The sequence below is a fragment of the Camelus bactrianus genome, chromosome 15 (genome assembly GCF_048773025.1).
Source record: "Camelus bactrianus isolate YW-2024 breed Bactrian camel chromosome 15, ASM4877302v1, whole genome shotgun sequence".
Lineage (NCBI taxonomy): Eukaryota > Metazoa > Chordata > Mammalia > Artiodactyla > Camelidae > Camelus > Camelus bactrianus.
Window position 1 is genome coordinate 38,706,828 of NC_133553.1, and position 22,947 is coordinate 38,729,774.

General features: G+C 39.6%; 1 protein-coding gene across 5 annotated transcripts in view; it reads left to right on the plus strand.

Moving 5' to 3' along the window:
• CRIM1 (cysteine rich transmembrane BMP regulator 1) overlaps positions 1-22,947 on the plus strand; it is a 187,042-nt gene that overhangs the window by 123,865 nt on the left and 40,230 nt on the right. For all 5 annotated transcript variants that reach the window (XR_012511861.1, XM_074378719.1, XM_074378721.1 and 2 more), the window contains 2 exons: positions 12,875-13,003; positions 21,332-21,488. Coding sequence is in view for 4 of the 5 variants with exons in the window: in XM_074378719.1 (XP_074234820.1) it covers positions 12,875-13,003; positions 21,332-21,488 (286 nt within the window). In the remaining variant the exon portion in view is untranslated. The remainder of the gene's footprint in view (positions 1-12,874; positions 13,004-21,331; positions 21,489-22,947) is intronic.

Here is a 22,947-nt window from a genome sequence, read left to right on the forward strand (position 1 = left end):
ATGGGAAAACTATACAGCTCTTGCAGGAATACAGTCATTCGCAATATTTTTGGTCCTTCTCTGTGGAAGCTGACGTTAGAGCTTGCAGCACATCCTTTGGAATATCCTTAGCTCTGTTAACACCTGGCTTTAGAGGTACATTAGACTCTAGGAAATAGAGTTGTTCACATCTAAGTGTGGTGGAAAGGCTGGGAGATCTAGCTGGGTAAAACTGTTCAGAGGAAGCAAAAAGTGACAGTAAATAAAGGCACCCTGTCTTCTATGACATAGTAATTTCCTCCGAAAGCAGCTCTAAAGAGAAGTTTCAAATAGAATTTTAATATGAGCAGCATTTTAGCACAAGCATATAGCCCCCAAAAGTGAGTAGTTTTAGCAATAACACTTATTTGTAGGTATAACTCCTGGTGTGTTTATTGGGGGAAAAAAATCAATTCACTTACTGCATAGTATTTATATGACTTCTAGGGGCCGGAGGCATATATTTAAATGGTCATCTATTATATTACAACATTTTTGTGGAATTTCAGGTGTTCCATTCAAATATATTTTCAAAGAAGTTAGACTAAGATAATTTCCCTATAAAAATAACTTAAAAGAAGTGGTAATTAATATGATTTATTTCTAACATTTTAGTACTTTAACTCCATTTCTGATTGTACCATTTTATTTATTTATTTATTCATTCATTCATTCATTTAGGAGGTACTGGGGATTGAACCCAGGACCTCAAGCATGGTTTCTTTTTTTTTTTTTAACTTCTGTAATTTTATTTCTTTTAATTGAAATACAGTCAATTACAATGTGTCAATTTCTGGTGTACAGCACAATCCCAGTCATGCATATACACACATATATTTGTTTTCATATTTTTTTCATTAAAGGTTATTACAAGATACTGAACATAGTTCCCTGTGCTATACAGAAGAAACTATTTTTTAAATCTATTTTTATATATAGTGGCTAACATGTGTAAATCTCAAACTCCCAAATTTATCCCTTCTCATCTCTTCCTGGGTAACCATAAGATTGTTTACTATGTCTGTGAGTCTGTTTCTGTTTTGTAGATGAGTTCATAGTGTCCTTTTTTTTTTTTTTTTTTTTTTTTTTTAAGATTCCACATATGAGTGATATCACATGGTATTTTTCTTTCTCTTTCTGGCTTACTTCACTTAGAATGACGATCTCCAGGTCCATCTGTGTTGCTGCAAATGTCATTATTTTATTTTTTCTGGCTGAGTAGTAGTCCATTGTATAAATATACTACAACTTCTTTATCCAGTCATCTGTCGATGGGCATTCAGGTTGCTTCCATGTCTTGACTATTGTAAATAGTGCTGCTATGAACATTGGGTGCATGTAGCTTTTCAAGTTAGAGTTCCCTCAGGATATACGCCCAGGAGTGGGATTGCTGAATCATATAGTAGGTCTGTTTTTAGTTTTTTGAGGAATCTCCATACGGTTTTCCATAATGGTTGTACCAAACTATATTCCCACCAGCAGTGTAGGAGGGTTCCCTTTTCTCCACACCCTCTCCAGCATTTATCGTTCATGGACTTTTTTTTTTTTTTCATGGACTTTTTAATGATGACCATTCTGACGGGTGTGTGGTGATATACTTCATTGTAGTTTTGATTTGCATTTCTCTGATAATTAGTGATATTGAGCATTTTTTCACGTGCCTATTGGCCATTTATATGTCTTCATTGGAGAATTGCTTGCTTAGGTCCTCTGCCTATTTTTGAATTGGGTTGTTTGTTTTTTTGTTACTAAGTTGTATGATCTGTTTATATATTCTGGAAGTTAAGCCTTTGTCAGTTGCATCATTTGCAAATATTTTGTCCCATTCCATAGGTTGTTGTTTTGTTTTGCTTATGGTTTCCTTTGCTGTGCAAAAGCTTATACATTTAATTAGGACCCATTTGTTTAAGCATCCACTCTGCCACTGAGCTGTTGCCTCTGATTGTACCATTTTAAACTGTCTCACTGTATAGTCTTAATCTTAAATGAACAAAATGATTTCACATTGTTTAATACATGAGGGTTAGAATTAGAGATGGTGAGCAACCCAGTGAACTGCAGTCAAGGCCCTGTTGAAGTATCTTCTGTGCTGTGTCTATCAGATTGCTGAAGATAAAGTATCTGCTGCAATATTGTTGTAAATAACAGGACAGACTGACGGAATGAAAGTGTCTACTGAAGGGCCTCCCTTGCCCATTGATGGCTCTCCCGTCACAGGTGGCTGCCGAGGTGGCCCACATGTCAGCCTCTCCACTCGAGACCCCAAAGTGCTCACCATCCATCATCATGCACATTGGGACATCTGTTATCGGGGGCTTGACAGCACCAGATCTTGATCCAGGGGTCATATCAGCAGTTTGATCTTAATTTGATACGGAACAAGCAACAATGAACATTTAGTACTTTCCTGAAATTTGTCAGAAACAGGAGAAGATGGTGATGCGTTGCATCTTACACATTTTAAAATTTGAATTGAATTGTTAGCAGTTTGACCAGATTTTCACTTTCCATGTATATCTTCAGGAAACCTATTTACACATCAGGTGAATTTTACTTTCACATCTGAGACATTAGCTGGATGTATTACATTTTTTTGAGACAGAGTCCAATTCAGGTATTTAGACCATTGGAATCCGCAGAATTTAATACTTACCCCCAGAGGAAAATAAGATTCAGTTCAAGGCTCCAGCTCTTTGCAGCATCGTGAAACAAACTAAAAATCCCCAAGAGCATTCTAATGCCAGCAGGTGCTTGGTCCTTGGGGACCTGAGAGTTATACAGCACTCTGGGTTTGATATTCGCCTTGGCTGCTGAACACACTGAGAGTCAAGTGGGTTAAGCCACCTCCCCGATCAGGCAGGACCTCCTGGTGTGTGCTCTGGGTGTTCGCCTCATCCCTGAGCGTATTCTTTCTCCTTAAAATTTACCTTGATCCTCATTTCCTCACTTTAAAAACGTATACGTATGTGACGTAACTTGAGACCGCCTTGGATCTGCTTTGGAATCCAGCGAGGTGTGTTTAATGCTTGTTTGCGTATTCAGTGCCCGCCCTTTCTCTACGCCTGTGTCTTGTGCTGTGGTCCTGCCACCCTTAGCTTGGGCTGTAGGAAGACTCAAGATAGTATTCTTTTCACCTTAATTGGAAAGCTATTGCTCTGCAAATCAGCTCCCTTTTTAAAGCAATTCAGGGAGTCTGTTTTGTTCGTGAAGCTAAAAAAATGTTCTGAGATAATAAGCTGTCAGTCCAGGCTGGCCTCAGGCCTTGCATAACTGAGAGAGCAGAAAGCTTGCAAGAACTTTGCAAGATGGTGACTCTCTCGTGCTTTCTGGGAACCAAATTTTTAAAAGATTCCACAGAGATTTGGGGCCAGATGAAGTCAATAGGGGTGCTCCACAGTCCTGTGACACTCTTGAGAACATTGTTATTTAAGTGAAATGGGCCCCCCACCCCCCAAGCCAATATTATTGTTAAGAAAGTGCTGGTTGAACTCTCATTATTGACATGAGTTTCAGATCACTGACTTCCTGAAACTAAGATTTGCTGATCAGAGGCATCTTTTAGAGATGGTCTTCTGCATCTAACTTGAGAGTGGCAGAACTACAAGCAAAGATACCAAAGCAGTGTAAATTCTACTGTGATGAGTCTGCCCTCCTCTGAAGATCCAGGGCAGCCCCATCATGAGAGAGGAAGCACGGGGTCAGCCAGGCACAGAGTCATTGTTTCAACTGACCCTGGATAAGCTGATTACGAAGAGATTTCTCTTCTCTTCGAGACACCATGGTCACAGTCAGTACTCGAAACAATGGTCATCAGACTGCTACTCAGCAAATGTGAAAGGCGCCACTGGCTGGTCACTAACATGTTCCAAAGCTTACCAGACCATGCGAAAGGGCATTATGGACCCACCCACATCCCAAATGCTTTTCTTGTTATCAGTGGAGATAGAAAATGATGCTTAAGTTACAATGGACAGGGTTCAGAATGCCAAACCAGCTGTCAGACCATTTATCAGCTAAATATTTGAGGCCTGCAAAAGGGCCCATAATTCATTTACTGAGCCATCATCTGAGACCAGTTCTAGCTCTGAGCAGGCAGGGTAGTCATTTCAACAAAAATGACGGCAACAAGTAATATTTATGTGTCCCTCAGAGTTTATGGGCTGGTCCGCTCTTGATGGTCTTATTTGAATCTTACTATGATCTTGTGAGATAAAAATAATGGGAATTTCCACTTTTTATAGAAGCCCAGAGAGGTACAGCATCACATGTCAAATAATGGAAGAACAGGAACTCAAGCTAAGTCTTCGGGTCCCAAGTCCGTGTCCTTGGCGTTGCTTCCTTTAGACCTCCTCGTGAGGAGGGAGGTGGGAGGAGGAGCCGTTGTGACTATGAAAGTGCTTGATCATCGTGGCTCAGGTTCAAAGGCTTTCTTGCTCCTGGCTCCTCTGTCCTCATCTCTGAGCCCCACTTACTGTCATTCTGTCCTTTTGTGGCCTGGCCTTTGATCTGGATTCTTCTCCTGAACCTCTGCCTGGAATTTTGACCTTGCAGTTTGACCTCCTAGAGAGCCTGCATTCCCCTTGTCCGTTCCTGCTTCTCCCACCTGGGGAAACAGCTCACCTGAGAGCACGGAGCTGTTTTCCTGGATGTCTCTGTCCTCACACTTGCCTAGTGCCCAGCCTCATTCACACCCAGCCAGACTCCAGGCTCTGACCAGTGGCCCTCAAGTCTCTGCTGAGAAAAATAAATGGGCTACTCCGCCCCCTTCAGTGTGCGGGCACCCAGATGGCATCATCACCTGTGCATTCTGATCTGGACGCTTCCCTCGTCTCCCTCTGACTCTTGCCTGTCTTGGCTTAATCACAAGGCCGATCTGCTGAGCACTCGGCACAAGTAGCCATCCTTCATCCAGGACGGGACGAATTGCTGAGTTGAGTGAGTGCCCAGCTATTTTCAGGACTATTTTAGTAACACTTTATTCATTTGGCACCATCAGGGAATGAAGTTGTCACAGAAGTAAATTCCCCAGACAATTGAAATTTGGGGTGTCAGATTTTCTGTTAAGAATTTTGAAGGGGGACTTTCCACAGTGTTCTGTGTACTTTTGTGCCTTGTTAGGCCAAAGGTACAAGATGTAATTTAACCCATTTCATTTTGGACTGTTTGGGTTGGGAATTTACATTTAGTTTTCACTGTTACTGTGTCAGATTCACACCAGCCTTCTGATCTAGCTCACTACTTCAGTGGAGTTCATTTATTGAGTACCTACTGTGTGCAAGGGACACCTCCCGTGATGAGGATCCTAAGGAACATACAGTCTGTTCCTCTGAAAGTTAGGAGATTAGAGATTCAGCCTGTTAGGGACAGTATTGAGTGGGGCTCTTCTTTCTCAAAAGGTGTGTCCTGACTTTTGGTTCTCAGAAATCTTGTTGTCCTCTTTGTTCATTCATTAAGCACTACAGTGGACCAAGCCCTTTGCTAGGTACTATGGTTGCAAACAACAAATAAACCATTGCCCCTAATGTGAAGACCCTTTCTCCCTGGTTCTCAGCCATTTCCCAGAGGGATTGAGATGTCAGAATTAAAATGTGCATACACACATATACATACGTACCTAAAAATATGGCACATTTTTTCCAGGTTACCAAGATATATTCCCCATGAAAGTGAACAATAAAAAATAATGCAAGGATAAAACAGAAGTATGAAAGGTCCAGATTGTTCTTGGAACCCAATCATTTTGTGAGCTCCCTCACACCGAATTCCTGGAAAAAGATATCCCATTCTCTGTTAAAAATTTTTTTAATCTTTTTTTGTGGTCTTTTAATAATCATATAATCATACTACTGTCTTTTCCTATTAAATATGAGATTGGTAAAGGAAGGAAAATATGACCAATAGCCAAAATTCCTTAGAAAAAAGCATACAAGGTTAATAAACAGGCCTAAAGTAAATATATGGTTGCTTCTCTATCTGCCCATAAAATAATAGTAGTCTTAGGAACATTTTCACACCATTCATTTTAAAATAAAGAAACTGCTCTGAGATAAGTACTTTAGAAATTACAAAGATGTAGGTGTTGTTATGAGAAATATATACAAAGGAAAAAAAGGATAACTAAATGTGTGGTGGCTGAAAGAATTTGAAAACTGCAACTGTTTAAGAGACTTTTTTCCATGACTTAAATGAGACTTTCTTAAATACACATTCATGCCCCATGGAAATTCCCACTTCCAGATTAGGGAATTTTTGTATCCTGGATTTTTTTTTTCTTATTGTCTACAGTAATAAAATTTTCCCTCTAGCTTCATTTGGGAAAATTTCATCTTTACTGTACTTCTCTTCCCAGGCTGCCAGTTATGTTAACAATTTGCTGATTTATTTGAATGGTTTTCTGACTAGTTATGGTCACATCTGAAAAGTAACCATGGTAACAGAATGACATACGAAGACACTATAAAACAGATAAGCTATCTCCTTTGGTTATGTCTTGGACAACTTGATCTCCAGTTTTATTGCCCTGGACAGGCTACCAGTAATGAGTGGGGCTATAGGAGGCCTTATATATTTAGCCATATAAACCAAGTGAAGTTTTGGAATTTTCCCACTCATTAGATATTCATGTGCCTTAACCAAGTCCAAGCCCCCCCCCCAAAAAAAATCTTAAGGAAGAGAGTGCCTGAATTAGGCCTGAAAAGACAACATAATTGTTCATCTTTATCTCTCACAATCAAATAAGCAGGTTTGTGAATTTACACAGAAGAGCTATGTGAAATACGCAAACCATTAATAAATCCCAAAAGGAGAGGTAGTAAGAGGCAGATAGGAATTAGCTTCATTTATCTTATTACTTCCGCTTTAAATTTTTTAACTTATAAAAGAAATATAAGACTATAACTGCCTTAAAAACTACTTTTTCTAGAAATTTGCCTATAGGCTAGGTTTTTCCAGAAAAACATTTTTGGTATGTGTCTGGGTGGGCACACTTGCACTTGTATACATTCGTAGGACTCAAGGGCACTGGTAGGCAGCTGCCCCCAACAGCCAGGCCCCCCCCCCAGCCTGCCACTCACCCAGAGCTCAGCCCGGGGAGCCCGCCGCACTCCTAGAGACCACTGAGCTCTGGAACCAGAGCTAATTATTACCCTCCCAACAGAGTCAGTGCTGCAGACAGACCTAAGAGCAGTGGCTCGGTGTGCCTTCCACAAGTGTGCTTTCCCAGAGTCGCCCGTCCATGCTCAAGAGCAACTAATTGGCTGTCAGCCTCCCCACGGTTGCTGATCAGAAAGAGTGCTTCACACATTTCTCAATGGAGATAATTAGTATGCTTTGCAAGATAAACAGCTCATAGTAATCAAGGTAATGAGAAGAACCTTGTATGCATTAATTCAAAACCAGTTCAGTGGAGTAATACAGTTTAGACACAAAGTTAAAAGCATTTATTAACATTTTCATTTAAGCTATTTCTATCTGAAATATAAAAACCAGTGATTATAGACGTTGTTTCAGAAGCAAATTAACATTATTACACATTTTTAAATAACTGATAGTCAGAATACATTTTTTGTTCTGTTATTGTCCCAAACATGTTAAACTATCCAGTGTGATGACAGAATATTAAAACTTTAAACCAACACCTTAAAAGGTTGGATTTGGGTTTCAACTTCTTACTTCCCTTTCCTCTTTTTGGAAAATTCTCCATAAAATAAAATAAAAAGGAAGAAAGCAGAGAGCTTAGATTTGCTTAACACATTTATACCTCCTGAATACTGAAAGGTGTTACTTTAAGGTCTAGTGCTGAGGCCTTGGTGTTAAAGTGATGATTTTTATTTCAGTTTTATACTCTTGACCAAATTAATTGTGATCACAGTGCCATCATACCCTATTGAGGAGATAAAACTGCTCCTAAGAAGAACTTGAACATCCGTGTGAAATACTGATGATGTTCTGATTTAGAAGCTTAGTGTATGAGGCTCTTTAAATCTTAAAAAATATGGATGTTTTCCTGGAAATGTTTTTACTGTTAAGGGATTTGTTGGGCTTCCTAGGATATGAAAGAGATATCCATCCCTTAATTTTAAATAAGTGTAAAATAAAGAACCAGTAAGTGTTTGTTTGTGTTACTGCATGTTATAATAGTTTCCTTCCAGAATTTTGTTCTCTGAGACTTGGAATAAGAATTGGTGACTGTATTTCTGCACTCCTGACACAGTCCCAAGGGTTCTTGTAAAAATCGCTCTTCTGGACAGTACGAGGTACTTGGAAAGTCTTTAAAAATCATTCGGAAAAACAGGTTGAGGCGAGGAGAGATTCCCACTCAGATGCAGGCTAGGAATCAGCAAACTGAATCTACACATAACAAACACCCATTTTTGTTCTTTATTGCTTCTAGGCTCAGAAAATATTTCTAGAATTCTTCTCCACAAAGAAGCGGTTCCAGGGTTCCCTTTAGAAATAGTTGTAGCCAAAGACAATGAATTCCTGCTGTTTCAAGCCTTCTTCCTTTGGAGGACATTAAGGTATTTCTTTAATTCCTCAGCTGATTCAATATGAGATGAGATGGAATTTCAGGGTGATCCTGTAAGCAGCACTTCTTTGAGTCTCCCCTTGCCAAATCCATCTTTGTGCAAGCATTTTCTCATTCTCCTAAATAAGGAGATCCAAGACCAGACCATTTTCTGTCCTCTGAAAGTGGCCCCTAACACATCTCTGCCCAACCAGCTTAAAGGGAGACGGTTTTCTTTGCTTCAGGCAACAGGCAGTTGTATCAATGTCTCCATTGTCTGTTCAACTGATGTTAGCCAAATTCTCCAAGGACATGGCATCACCATCATCCTTCTAGAAAGGCATGTACTCTCTGGGATGCCATGTCAGTATTGTACCCCAGGTAATCTATGAGCACAGAAAGGTAGGATTTAAATGGGAGTCATCTGGTCTTTGGGCCAAGCCCCATCAGGATATTTTCTGTAGTCAGAGCACTGTTGCATAGAGAAAGCATGGGATAAAAAACAGTTCCCAATACACAAACTTCAGGATGCTCTAACAAGCAAAATGCACGTTTCACATATTTCACTGACACTTCCTCAAACTCCTTTATTTGGATTAGAAACAATCATACTGTGATACCATGGTTCTAGATTCTTTAAACTTACTTCTTTCCCCACTAAGAACTTCCTTGGATAGAAACCATACAAAAAAGTCTAACCAGCTCTTAGTTACTCTTTAAGGACTGTAAATGTAATTTTGATTCGAAATGCTCTAACTCAAGATGGTATCAAGTGTGGTCTCACTTTGGAATTTATTATTTGGAATAAGAAATTGAATTTCAGTACTCTCACAGCACTTCATTCTCAAAATACTGCCCTGATGGTAGTAATAGGACCAGTGCTGAGATTACATATTAATATACTGGACTGAAAGCAGACGCCCAGATCCATTTATGATAGTGTCAGGGTTTTTGCTAGACGATTTATAGTTGCATATTTCTGTTGTAATATTGTTCTTACAGAATTATAAAATAGAGTTGGCCTCACGTGGTAGGAAACCAAACACTAAAACGTTGAGAGAATGATGAAAGGGAATAGAACATGATGTATGACTTTAGGTGAAATGTTAGGAGGCAGCTAGTTGCCTGCATATGTGTCTTTACAAATCGGCTATTACTCCAGTGACATAGGACAACAGCAGTAAGCACCCCAGAACAGGTGCCACCATCCTCAAAAGGCTGTAAAAATGTATTCCAGTTTGTATTTGAAAAGGAAAACTGTGCTTACTTGCTTAGCATAATAAAATAAGATGACTAGTGTTAAAATGCTTTTTTTAAAAAAAAATTTAGACTTTTGTCTATACTTAATATATCACAGTGAGTGTTACGTTCAGCCTAATCTATTGAGGGGCAGTTGAATAGTTTTAGAGTAAGTTGGTTTCGTTAAATAAATGGTCTTGTTGAGTTTTTCTGTGTCTTAATATTAAATATTGAGGGAGGCAGAATTTGAAAAGTATATACGTCCCAATTTCTTCCATCTAATGTACATCATCGCTGAATAGGGAAATATTCATTACAAAGGCACAAAGTAATGTTTTGCTTCTTGCATTCCCCCCATCATCTGAGGCCTGGAAGACATCCAGTAGGACTTTTTTTTATTTAATTGAAGTATAGTCAGTTGCCATGTGTCAATTTCTGATGTACAGCACAATGTCCCAGTTATGCATAAGTAGGACTTGTTTTACCTAAAATATTTACAATGTAGCATCGTGGAACCAGCACCTTCTTAAACAGCCTTTCTATGCTTTTTTTTTTTTTCTTTCATTTGTTAAACTTTGCTAAAGCTGTTATCCTGAATGCTATAGGAAAACATACTGAACGTATTTCCTCTGTTGGAGAAATGTGCGCTTGATTCACGTCTGGGACTGCACACCCAGCTGACGAAGCCATTTGGCCAAAGTGTTGGGCTGTCCAAGTCAGTGTCGTGGTTCTGACTCTCAAACAACCAATTATTATTTTTTCTTTCACTTTCTAGCCTCAGATCACAATCTTAATCCCACCTATTAATCATCATATGTACCAAAAATAGCATATACATCACTACTGATTCTCTTAACAAATCCCTAAAATTCACTGCAAGTGAAATCCCGCGCTGCCCTCTGATTATTATGCAATTTCAGTGTCAGTGTAATCTGCCCAGATATATATTTTTTCCATCATATACTTTCTGAAGGCAAAAGTTTCTCATAAACTTAGGTGTCAATAAGGAATACAAGGTTTTGGTTTGTGTAGATGTGTCCAAGACATTTCTTTATCCATAAGCCACTAACTAAAGCACTGGACATAGAGTTTAGACTCCATCCCTGATCCTTCCTCTAGTAACTCTCTAGAACAGAGACCTAAGTCCTTCAGTGGGATAATCTGTGGTGTGGTTACACACAGTGCTGGTCCTCTGCTCTCTCTCATATTTGTGGTTAGAATAAATTTGGTAAAACCTTAGCAGTCCTGTGGCTGAAGGCTGAAATAGAATTATTGTCTTGGGTAGGTAGTAAGAGCAGTGATAAAGGAAAGACCATAGGTTTGAAAATCGAAGATGTTTAGAGGAAGTAGGAAGGTAGCACTACTGTGTTTCATTCACTGTGTCTTAAAACTTGCCTAAAATTAAACTACTTTTTGATGTTTACAGTTACCGCTCAGAAAGTATGCTTCAGTCATCGAAGGAAATTAGAAATTTTACAGCAGTGGGAATTTTATGTAAAGTTTCAGGGAGATGTTCTTTCAGCGTTGCTGTAATAAAAACGGAGTGTGCTACCCCCTCTTCACACATATTTTTACTGGGAGAATGCTGATCAAAGCATCTCCTTAATAAGTCAGAGTTGCTCACTACCTGTGAAGAGTTGAATCACTGGCCTCTTTTAGCAGATGGATAAAAACGTAGAACTCTTGGTCTTAGCAGTGGCAGCTAAAACACTTATTTTTGGTCTCTCTTCCATGGTAACGGGAGATGAAACTTGAGAAGACAGTGTGGACTAATGGATAGAGTGTTGGACAGGAGGTCAGGAACCTCTGTTCTGTTCTATTCCCAGCCTGCTACTGGGTTGCTGTATAAACTTAGATAAGCCACTTACCCTCTCTGCACCTCATATTTTCCATTTGTGAAAACATAGGTAGAGACATTCTGTACTGAGTGCCTCACGAAGATACTGTGAGAGCCAGCACATCCGGAAGAAGTTCATAGTGTCTTTTGGTGGAAAAGAGGCCACTTAAAGGTGTCGGTATCCCTGTTGCCTTTGGCAACGCTCTTCTCCCAGTTTGACATTATGTGAACCGTCCCTGGTCAGTCGCTGCAGAGCAGTTCCTGTTAACAGTGGGCTTTGTATCGCACAAAAGCAGGGTGTGACCCTGGAGCCAGAAGGCCTGGGTTTGAATCTGAGGTCCACCTCTCGCTAACTCTGTGACCTTGGGTCAGTCAGGACCCTAGATTGCATCATCTGTAAAATAGGGATAATGATGGCACCCACATCACTGGACCGTGATAAAAGTTAAAGGCATTTATGAAGAGCACTTCAGACGTTATGCAGGTATATGATACACTTCACGTAGGTGTGTAATTACTGTTATTACCCGGAACAATTCCTCATTATTAACGTGGCAGGGAAGGTCAGGCTCACCTCTGGCCTTAGTTTCTTTACTCTGCATCTCATCCCAGGGTGACTGCTCTCTCTGCCCCTCGAACACTTGTGTCTCAGTCTCCCCCTCCTATAGGCCCTGGGCTGTGAGTGTAAGCTCCTACAGACGATGCACTCCGCCATGTCTTCTGCAGTCACTGGAAGGATGTCACGTGAAAGATCAAAGAAATCCAGATGTTTTAAACTAGCCTCAAAAATATCTCCAATTCATTAACTTGAAAAAAAGGCTAACAGATTTCAGAAGCATTGCAAAATGGAGAGCAAGATCATTGACAATTGGAAGCTCTGTCCTGGTTATTGTAAAAAATAAACTCAGAAAACAGGAAGAAAGAGAACAGTTCACAATTTAAATGGCGTTCATTTTAACCTCTCTTGTCTGCTTTCTGTAGTGATGACCAACAGAAAAGTGTCGTGTGAGGGTTCCCAAAAATGCAGAAATTGCTCAAACGTTGAAGAAATAGAACGTCCAAATTTTCAGAAATCTAAAATAACATTTCTTTTTCAGGGATTAAAGACAGTATGAAAATATGAAAGTTTAAGATTGATGAAAATTATCTATTAGTTTTGGTGGGGTTTTTTTTTTTTTTGGTAACTTACCGTAGTGTGGGATTTCAAAAGCTGAATAGCATCTAAGAGGTAATCATATGTTTCATTGATTTTTTTTTTCTGTCTTTATTATTAGAACCAACCTACATCACAATTGATCCACCTGCCTGTGGGGAGTTAGCAAACTGCAGCCTGACGGACAAGGACTGCACTTATGGTTTCAAGCTTGATCCCACTGGTTGTCGCACTTGTCAGTGCAGAAGCCGTGAGTACACAAAAGACTGTTTTTCCTGAGCCTAATGTGATATTGTCAAAGCATATTTTTGTGATTGAATATCTTTTTCATTCCTATTCATGACATTGCCTTAGCAACCTGAAGGAAGGAAAAAAAAATGTGTATTTAACATGAACACACAATCATTTGGAGAAAAAGAGCTGCTCCTTTATTCTGGTTTTCTCCTTCATTTCACTGTGTTCAGACCCTCCCGGATGTCCAGCTGCATCATGGGTGCAGCCCTGGGAGCTCTGGAGTACATGTTTCCGAACACCCAGGGAGCAATCTCAGTCCCACCCTTGCTGGGGTAACCCAGTGACAAGGCGGTCACTGACATGGAGGTGTCACATTCCATGTATGGCAGCTGTAATCTGTAGCGTGTGCTCCACTTTGTTGACCCCAGCTCTCCTCCACGTAGATCCCAGTCATGTCTCCAGGCCATGTCTCTGAAACTTGATAGAGTATATTGCATTTCTTTCTGGGAAAAAAAAATTGTCCTAAAGGTTTAAAATGATTTTGAATTTCTTTAAATCTTCTACCAGAATAAACATCTTTGGTCCCCTCAGCCATTCCCCAGGTGACATAGTTTCTAGAATTTTCTTTGTCCTTTCCATCTTTTGACACACTTACAACATGTCATGGTCCTCATGTAAATGTGTGGCCCAGAAACAAACAGAATACTCCAGAATTTGGTCAGCTGTGTGGCCTAAGTGTGCATTCGCTGTTTGAATTATACACTGCTGGGTAAAACTGCATTTAACTGCAGGTAGAAACACTTGGTGCTTTTTACATCAGCTGCTTTTAGGTGGTTCTCATCTGTTCTGTATTTGAACATTTGAATTTTCTTTAATGACGCAAATGCAGGGCCAAATTTAACAAGAAATTATCCCTAGAATTTTCAACCATTTACCAACTAGTTGAGAGATTTTTGCATCTCGGTGTTGCTATCTCTTACTTTATCTAGGCCTTCCAGCTTATATTAAATAAGTGTAACTTACAGGTCCTCCTCTAAATCATCGCACTCAAATAAACTAAATTGTACAGAACCAAGGACAGAGCCTTATAGCCCCAAGACCTTTCTGCAAAATGACTTTGAACCCTAATTCTCACTCTGGAGTTATTCAGCTAACAACATACGAGCTCCATCTCCACAAGGAGGTCTTGAAACCCTTGGCCTGTATCTTATCTGAAATCAGAATACATTCAATTCCATTTGCAGCAATCCTTTGCTTGGAAAACCTGTTTTAAACATAAAATGAAGTTAATAGGGCATGAGTTGTTTTGCATGCACCTGTACTGGCTCCTGGTAGTCATTGCTTTCTTTCCTGAATGTCCCAAATCCCCTATTTAACAGTTCTTTCTGCAGAATTTTCAGTTGTGAACATCGAGCTTAGGTCCTGTAGTTTCAGGATCCTTTGTCCCTTTGGAATTGACATTTGGCCTCCTTTAGTTTTCTGAAATCTCTTTCCGTTCTCTCTGATGTCTCCCAAACATGGCCAAGGCTTCTCTAATTAGCAGGCTCCTCTGTGAGCCTCTGGGTATCATTGTCCCGGGCTCGGAGAGTCGGGGTCGCTTAACAGAGACAGATGCCCACTTCTGATTCATCAGTTTTCTTGGGCTCTCTATTCCTCTTCACCTGGATTGTTCAACACTTTGTAAGAATATTTTTTGATGAAGACGGATACTGTGTACAAGTTGAGTGATTTGATTTTCTCAGCTACATGTTACTCTCCACTGCCTGATGGAGTTGGTGCTTAACAGAGTTTGTCAAACTTGTTGTGACAATGGTCGTCCTCACTTTTAAATTTCCTGAAGACCTGCACACCATCGGGTACCTCCTGCCTTCCTGTGCTTGTTTCTTTTGAGAGGAGGGCGGGTCCCGTCATGCACCTGTCTACCTTTTATACTTCCCTTCGCAAAGCCAAGCATGCACTAGTGATAGCTAATGACAGGGAGCCGCCTTGGCAGCCGTATTTGTTGGTGTCAATGTCCAACTTTGTTTCTTTCAACACCAAGATAACTGGTGATTGCATCACGAAGAGTTTATACTTGAATCCTTCTCATACCTCTTGAGCTGCACATCCTTTCTGGTCGTGGGTGCATACCTAAATATTTTTTTCCCTGAACTTTTTGAAGTCTAAAAATACGGATTTCATTGTGCCTAATCACCCTGCCTACCATCTTCTCCTGGGCTTGGCTGTTCTGAACCTTTTGGCCCCATGAGCACACTTATATAAGACCTTTGCTGATTCACAGTGAGCCCTTTGTAGTTAGGTCCAAAGAAGCGATTTCCCTCCATTGTTACTGAAGCAAGTCAAAAACGTATGACTGGCCTTTTGCAAATTGAGACTATCGGGAGGATTCTGCTCTGCCTGTGTTTCTGTTAGTGTTGTTTTCTGGCTTTGTGAAGGGAGCGTTCATGCATACTACCTACCTGCTTTGTACCTCCAATTCATTAACTCCAGGAAGAGATATGTACAGGAGGCCATTGCATTTTGTGCCAGTGATTCTTTGTTTTTTACGTATAAATATTAGCCATTCATAATTTGAAAATTTTACTTATTTGTAGGGATATCTAATTTTTCTTCCTCCCTTTCTCCCACCTTTCTTCTTCTGCCTACCTGCTAGCAGAGTTCTGGGTACTTGTACTAGGTGTTCATGCCACAAAGATGAGTAAAATGCAAGACCTGCCCTAAGAAGAAAATCTTCTGTAGCCAGCACTCTAGGGAAGCATCATCATTTCAAGCCAAACTTAGAAACTTGGGCAAGTAAATCCTATTAAGAGGGAGCTTTGGTCCTGTTGGAGAACCCAGGCATGTGTCATGCCAGAGTCCGGAAGTAACTGACCCGTCTCCCAGGGCCATGCTCCGCAGATGTGGGTTGAGTGGGTGAGCTGGGAACCAGCAGAATCAGGGTGCCCTTGGACATCACTCTTGTCGGAGATCCCCTTCTGAGGTCTGGCCATTCTGTCCATGCATCCATTTGATCACACTGAGATTCTTGACCTAGGTTAGTTTTTTTACCATCTTGCTCGCTGCCACCACGTACCTAAAAACATAATTAAACACCAAATGGAATTTGTCATTTTGTCTATACCATACAGACAAAAGTACACGGAAGGTATATGACAAAACAATAGAGCTTTCTGCTCTCACCCCTCCCATTTGCAGTGATTATTTGACACCTTTGGGTGGTGAGTCGAAGTAAACCAAACCACCAGATCCTCAGTTGTCAGAGTCTTGTGATTGCAGCTACTGAGCTCTCCTTCCAGGCTCTGGCGTCAGACTGACTTGCATCTGGGTGATCAGGGCAAGTTGCTTTGTTTCTCAGGGCCTCTGTGTCCTTATCTGTAAAGGGCAGATAATGATACCAAACTGATGGGTTATTTTGAGGACTAACTAAATGAATGAATGCCAAGCTAGCTTTACTACCTGACATGTGCTAGTTGTTTACATGATAGCTGTTTTATAATGTGCATTTCTGAGTCAGCCCGCGTCAGCTGACATGGAAAGCCCCCAGCTTCCCCTCCTTTGTTCTGACACCAGCCTGCCTCCCGTTCTTCCGGCCCTCTGAGGACACACACACAAACAACTTCCTTTTTACCTTTTAATTTTAACCCTCAAATATTCTCATTTTCTTCCACCTGGTTTTAGAAAAAAGAAAGTCCCTTGTAGTGAAAGGTGGTGTGAGTATGTCCTTCTCCCGTTGCAGCTACGTGATAAGTATTGATTCTGTCTACATCTCTCCTTTACAGCACTTCTCAGTATCCCGCCAAAGCCTACTGCACATAAAATAGTCCTAACCATTTATGCCCAACTTTTCCATTAAGGGTTAGACTTTGTATATACAGACCACTGGCATCAAGATTTCTTCCTTAAAATAAGACCAGCACCAAATAAATACTTCTCCCCTGTTACTAGTTTGTTGTTTGCACATTTACTTCCTCTTTCATTCTTCTAGCATTTATTGGCTGCCTCCCCCCTCCCCCATATGCCAAGCCCTAGGGGCACAAAAATGATAAAAATGGACCTTATCCCTGACTAATATTGGTAATGTGTTGGTAATACTGGTATTATGCTAATCTATTGTAATGCTGTTGCAATATAGTCAAGCATATTACAGACAGTCACTTGAAAATTGAACTCAAAACCTAGTAGAAACACGTCCTTCAAAAGTACCTGGAGGGTGTGTGACAAAGGATTCGTTTATTTGAACATACTATAACTTTGCTGTTTTAACCTGTAACAAATAACACTTACAACACTACTAAGCAAACTAATGCATCAAGGGCACACAAAGAATTTAAATTGTCCCTGACTCACTTTTCAAAAGGCATATTTAGAATAAAGAAAAGAAACATGGTGGAAAGTGTTTAAGTACATATGATAGCAACAAAAGTTAAAACTGAAATCATTTAGATAAGCCACTAACAGTCTAACACTTTACTGGTGTAAGCTATTAGTAGCATTGCTTTTTAACCTAAAATGTTTGTTGCTATTAAACATACATAATACACTTCAGCTTGCTGTGGGAACTGTATGTAGTAAGTGACATTTATATGAGTTAAATGGCGTCTGCCTTCTGGCATCCTGTCTTACACATCTTTAAATCAGGTGGATTTGATCAGATTATTTGTAACTTCTCGTCTAGTTTCAACATTCTGTAATTCTAGGAATTAATAATGCTTTTACCTAGAAAGTGATGCAGACATAGGGAAAAAAGGCTTTCATAATTTTCAAGAAATACGTATCTGAATCAAGCATCTAAAGAAGGTGGCAGCATCGAATCCAGGGAGACAGGCTCCTCTCTTCATTTCTTTGTTACTCTGAACACTTACCCAGGGCAAGATTGGGACCACCATTTGCAGTGTTGCTCTTCTTTATTTAATAGTCTCAAGAACTTTATTCATGGTATCATTAACTGATTGCAGGTTGGTGGGAAATGCCAGAACCCAGGCGTGTGAAATGCTGCAGCAGAGCAGCACAAGTCTAGGGGCACTGCCACTCTGGGTTCTGTAGGCATGTTCCGTGGTGCTCACTTACAACAGAGTACGAATGATGCTCCCTAAATTGTGCCACATTTTGGCCCTGGGAGCAATGCTACATCTTTTTTTTGTCTTGGGTAAACAGAGTTTACTACATAGTTGATATCAACCAGCCGTAATACACAGGCTCTGTACTTTACCATTATTTGTCACTGTCTCTTCAGTGGTGATTTTCCCCTCTAGATTAGAAAGCATTTTTTAGATCACAACAAAGTCATAATGTTGAAAAATTATGAGCATAAAGCTACTTTTCTTTCTGTGGTTGTCTCAAGTGATGTCCTAAAGCTTTTCAAGCAAACTTACAAACCCTCACCCATCTATAAATAAAATGTTTCTCTCTTTTTTTTTAAACTTAATAATTATTTATTTCTGGAATTTTTTTTTTTTGTCTTTTATTTTTAATTGAAGTATAGTCAGTCAATTTACGATGTGTCAGTTTCCGATGTACAGCATCATGTTTCAGTATATACATATACTGTATATACTGAAATACATGTAAATACATGTATTTGAATAGATGTTTCTAATCTATTCTGCTTTATGTAAATGTTTGCCTTGATATATTTGTCTGAAGAAAAGTCTGTAATTGATACATGGACCTAGGACTGTCTTAAAATCTTTTTTTTTTTTTTTTTACTTGAAATGACCTTTTTTTTAATTGAAGTATAGTCAGTTTATAGTGTGTCAATTTCTGGTGTACAGTATAATAGTTCAGTCATACATATACATACATATATTCGTTTTCATATTTTTCATTAGAGATTTAAAATCTTCAATGTTCTCTGTTTCTGAGCTAGATGATGGTGTTTGGATATAGTTAGCAAGTGCCAGTGTTTTGAACATTTTTCAGTGCTAACAGAGTAAGTTTTTTCATCCTACTATTTTTCTGTTAATATGGCAGTCTGATGAGAGTGGAGGAGTAAATAGCAAGAAAATTGACTGGTTCATTCATTCAGCAAATATTTATTGAGCACTCACTCCATGCTGAACACTGGTCCCTGCCCTAGAACTCCCTTCTGCTGGGAAAGAGAAATGGGATGGCATGCCCATGAGCAGTCCCAAGGCAGGGCAGCACTGGGGCAGCCTGCCTGAGGTGTCACAGCCAATCTGAGATCTACAAATGCCCTATATTTTTGCTGAAACATAGCAGCCTTTGCTTGAAGTTCCCTTTCACTGCAAAGCACAGGGAGTTGAAGACAAACTTAGTTTCTATCAAATGTATTAAACTTAGTGATGGAACAGCTTTTGTTAAGGGTGAATGCCATTCTAGATTAAGGTCTATGCAAAAACTCCTTTTTCACAGGACCAGAAAAATAAAGGCACACAGATGCTCAGATTTAAAGTTTCAAGGAATTTAATCCCCAGGGATGTTGACTCAAGTAGAAAAGTTCTCAGAATGTTTTTAATTCATCTATTTCCCAATGTAATCTACTTGGTGTGTCGACTTAACAATTTTTGCAATAGGAGAATTAATTTGCAACCTAGCTCTCAGTGTCAGAGAAGGAAACATGGCTTTGAAAGAAGGAAACATGGCTTTCTCCCTCCATCATCCCCTTAATAATGGGAAAAAGATGGAAAAATGATGACCTTTCAAATCACATAATTACAAATTTTTAAATGAGCCATTTAGAATTTCGCTTTTCAGGATGCAAATGAGTAATCAGTTACTTCACGGTGTGATATAGACCCATGAGGTTATGTTAAATACGTGTAATGAAAGGTTTATGATGATAACAAAGTAGAAAATTACACCATAAATCACATTTTCCTTTTTAAAAGATAGCAAGTTAAATATGTAAGTATTGCCAGCTAAGATTCACAAAAGATGCTATCTTAAAATGTTTATGTAAAACATAAACCCTTTTCACCTATTAATTGTAGTTAAGGTTTAATTTTAGACTATAAGATTTGTGTGTGGAGAGGACAAATGTGTTCTGTTCCTACTAGTAACTTATGCATTATTTATAATATTTAATGCTTAAAGGATGTCCCAGTAAAATAAAGATTCATTTATTATTCCAACAAAAATAGTTTCTGCTTCCCATCTTACCAGTCCGTGCATAACAGTAACCAGACATTGCCATGCTTTTGCCATCATCATATCTACTTCTGTAAATTGGATTATCTTTCAAACTCTGCATTTAACTTAAACAAGTTTCACTTTGCTTTAGTTACCTCACCAAGCATGCTTTTTCTGTTTACCTTAACATTTTTATTGTCTTCATTACTCTGTTATGCCCTACATTGCACCTTTTAAAATTTTTTTTAAAGGAGGAGGGTATATAGCTCAGTGGTAGAGTGCTTGCTTGGCATGCATGAGGTCCTGAGTTCAATCCTCAGTACTCCCATTAAAACAAATGAATAAATAAATCTAAAATTAAACCTAATCACCTGCCCCCAAAAAAATTAAGAAAAAAATTTTAAGTTAAAAATTTGAAAAACAAATAAAGTTTCTTTAGAAGACTTTCTGTTAAGCTAATAGAAGTTTCTTGTTCCAGCCACCATTTCTTTCCTTTTTTTCTGCTAAAATAATAAGTTATAACTGACTAACAGAGGACAGTTAAATATCACTCCAGATTCTGCTAGCAGGGGAGAGTTTGAACATTTCAAATAGTGCATAGTTAAACACTAATCTAGGTATTCTTTGGCACATATGTTTTTTAGTCAGTTAACTAAGTTCATCCAGATACCTGGATGTTTGTCAGTGGTAGGGAAAAAATGTCTAATTGAAACACTGAATATTTCACTTTCTATTATGTCTTGAGAGATACACCTTTTAAAGGAAAGGTAAGCAGTCCTTTATGCTGCATGTGGTGTGCAGTATCATATGGTAACATCTAAAAGCTCATGAAAGTAACATGTCAGCATTTAAGAAAGTGCTTGTCGTGGCCATGTGGTAGAAACAAACACATAATGAAATTTGGGGTGACCAATAAGAAACAAATTCCCCAAAGAAATGCACTCAGAAGAAATCTCACCCGCATCTCAAATCGTAATTAGCATCCGCTCTTTGGCCCTATATGGACATACACATCAGAGATCTACTTTTCGGAGTTGAACTTTATCTTGTGTGTTTAGTACCAACACACGAAGTTATGTTCTGAAAACCGTGAAAGAGCACAGTCTATAATTTTTAACCACTGCTGATGCTGTGGCAGTGGAGCTGAGAAGCTTCCACGCACGGGAGGTCAGAAGGTCAGGGGACGGTGTTGACGTGCTGGTGTGTCCTGTTCCGGCATCTACAGAAGCATCATGCTGTCCGTGTGTCTTTGCAGGGGAGGAGCTTTGCACGGGCCTCAGACGAGGCTGCACCCTGGACTGCCCCTTCGGCTTCCTCACCGATGCCCACAACTGTGAGATCTGTCAGTGCCGCCCACGCCCCAAGAAGTGCAGACCCATCATCTGTGACAAGTATTGTCCGTTTGGATACCTGTGCGTATTTCTTGATTCAGAAGCTCTATTCTTAGTTATGTGGGACTTGATGAAACACCCGTTACCTATGTTTTGGGCTGTTTAGTGTGTGTATGTGTGTGAATCAGGGGTGTACTGAGTCCAGAATATCTGTGCTTGTTTTGTTAGAGGAATCAGAAGGCAGGGAAAGGAGGTTATTTCCAGAGATGAGAATCAGTGTTTACTCTTTTGAAGATGAGCCAGAGACTTGTTATGACACTGCCCTTCAGGCCTGTTGGGTGAGATTGCCCCATAGCCAGGGCCTTTGGACACTGCCTAGGGGAATGGAACTGTCATGAGGTCCCAGTGTTGTAAGTGTTTTTTGCACAACTGTCCCAGGGACTATTCTGTGATAAATTACTCAATCCATACTTTTAAGATTAGTCAACAGCCACTCCTTGCAACACAGAGCATCCTTACCTGCCTTGCCTCCTCATCTTAACCTTGATGCTTATCTACTATTTATAATATTCTCTCTTTAAATAGCAGTAGATTTTATGAATTTCCTTGGAGATAAGGACTATGACTTGTATTTTCAAACACTGTTTATTGAATATTGATTTGCTCCATGAAAATCCAGATTATTCTTTGGGGAAGTAGACACTTCAGGTTGGTAACTGTCATGTCTGTATTAGCATCTACTTCTGTCTTTACGTCAAGTTGGTCCCTTAAAAATAACCTTTCAGAGTCTTTGCTTTATCATTTCTACCTTGGTTCCCTTCCGTGTTGGTCTTTCTGCCTTTCTAACTTGATATGTTTATATAGTGCTAGTAGTTGTAAGAGACAGAGCTACCATCTCCTGCCCATCTTCTTAAACTCATTGTTTTTATTCTCCGGAAACTCTAGTTTAGCGGGAATGGAGGGGGTGGCTTAATTCTAATTTTAACTGGATAATTAAGTTTAGAACGTTATTCTTAAAAATTCCCCAGTTAAAGTAATAAATCATCATTGTTCTTAATCCTAAAATATGATTATGATACCAACAAAGTATAGTTATTTCTTAGTTTAACTGCTTATGTAGAATGAAATATTATCATAATAGTAGCCATAACCACTTGCCCCATTATGACAGTTCAGAACCGAGGCTGCATTCAAGTCCAACCTTCATCTTGGAGAAACATCTCTTAGAGGATTGTAGATTCCACTTTGTATTCCCGTCGGTAAGCAACTTCAGGGAGGACCAAGTTGACTGTCATGGGCAAATAAATACTGCCTCAGCTGGAACATATGTTTCAAGGGCAGCCTCTGAAGGAGAGATCTTGGCCAGACACCACATGGGAGTGTTAGGATGAAGGCAGCCATTGATGTCCCTCGTACTCACTTGCTGAGTGGGCCGTTACTGTATTTGTGCAGCAAATGCTTACAGAAGGGAGGTGGGGAGGGGGAGAGGGATGGATGGGTGAGTAAATGAATAAACAGACCAATCCGTAAAGCCTTGGTG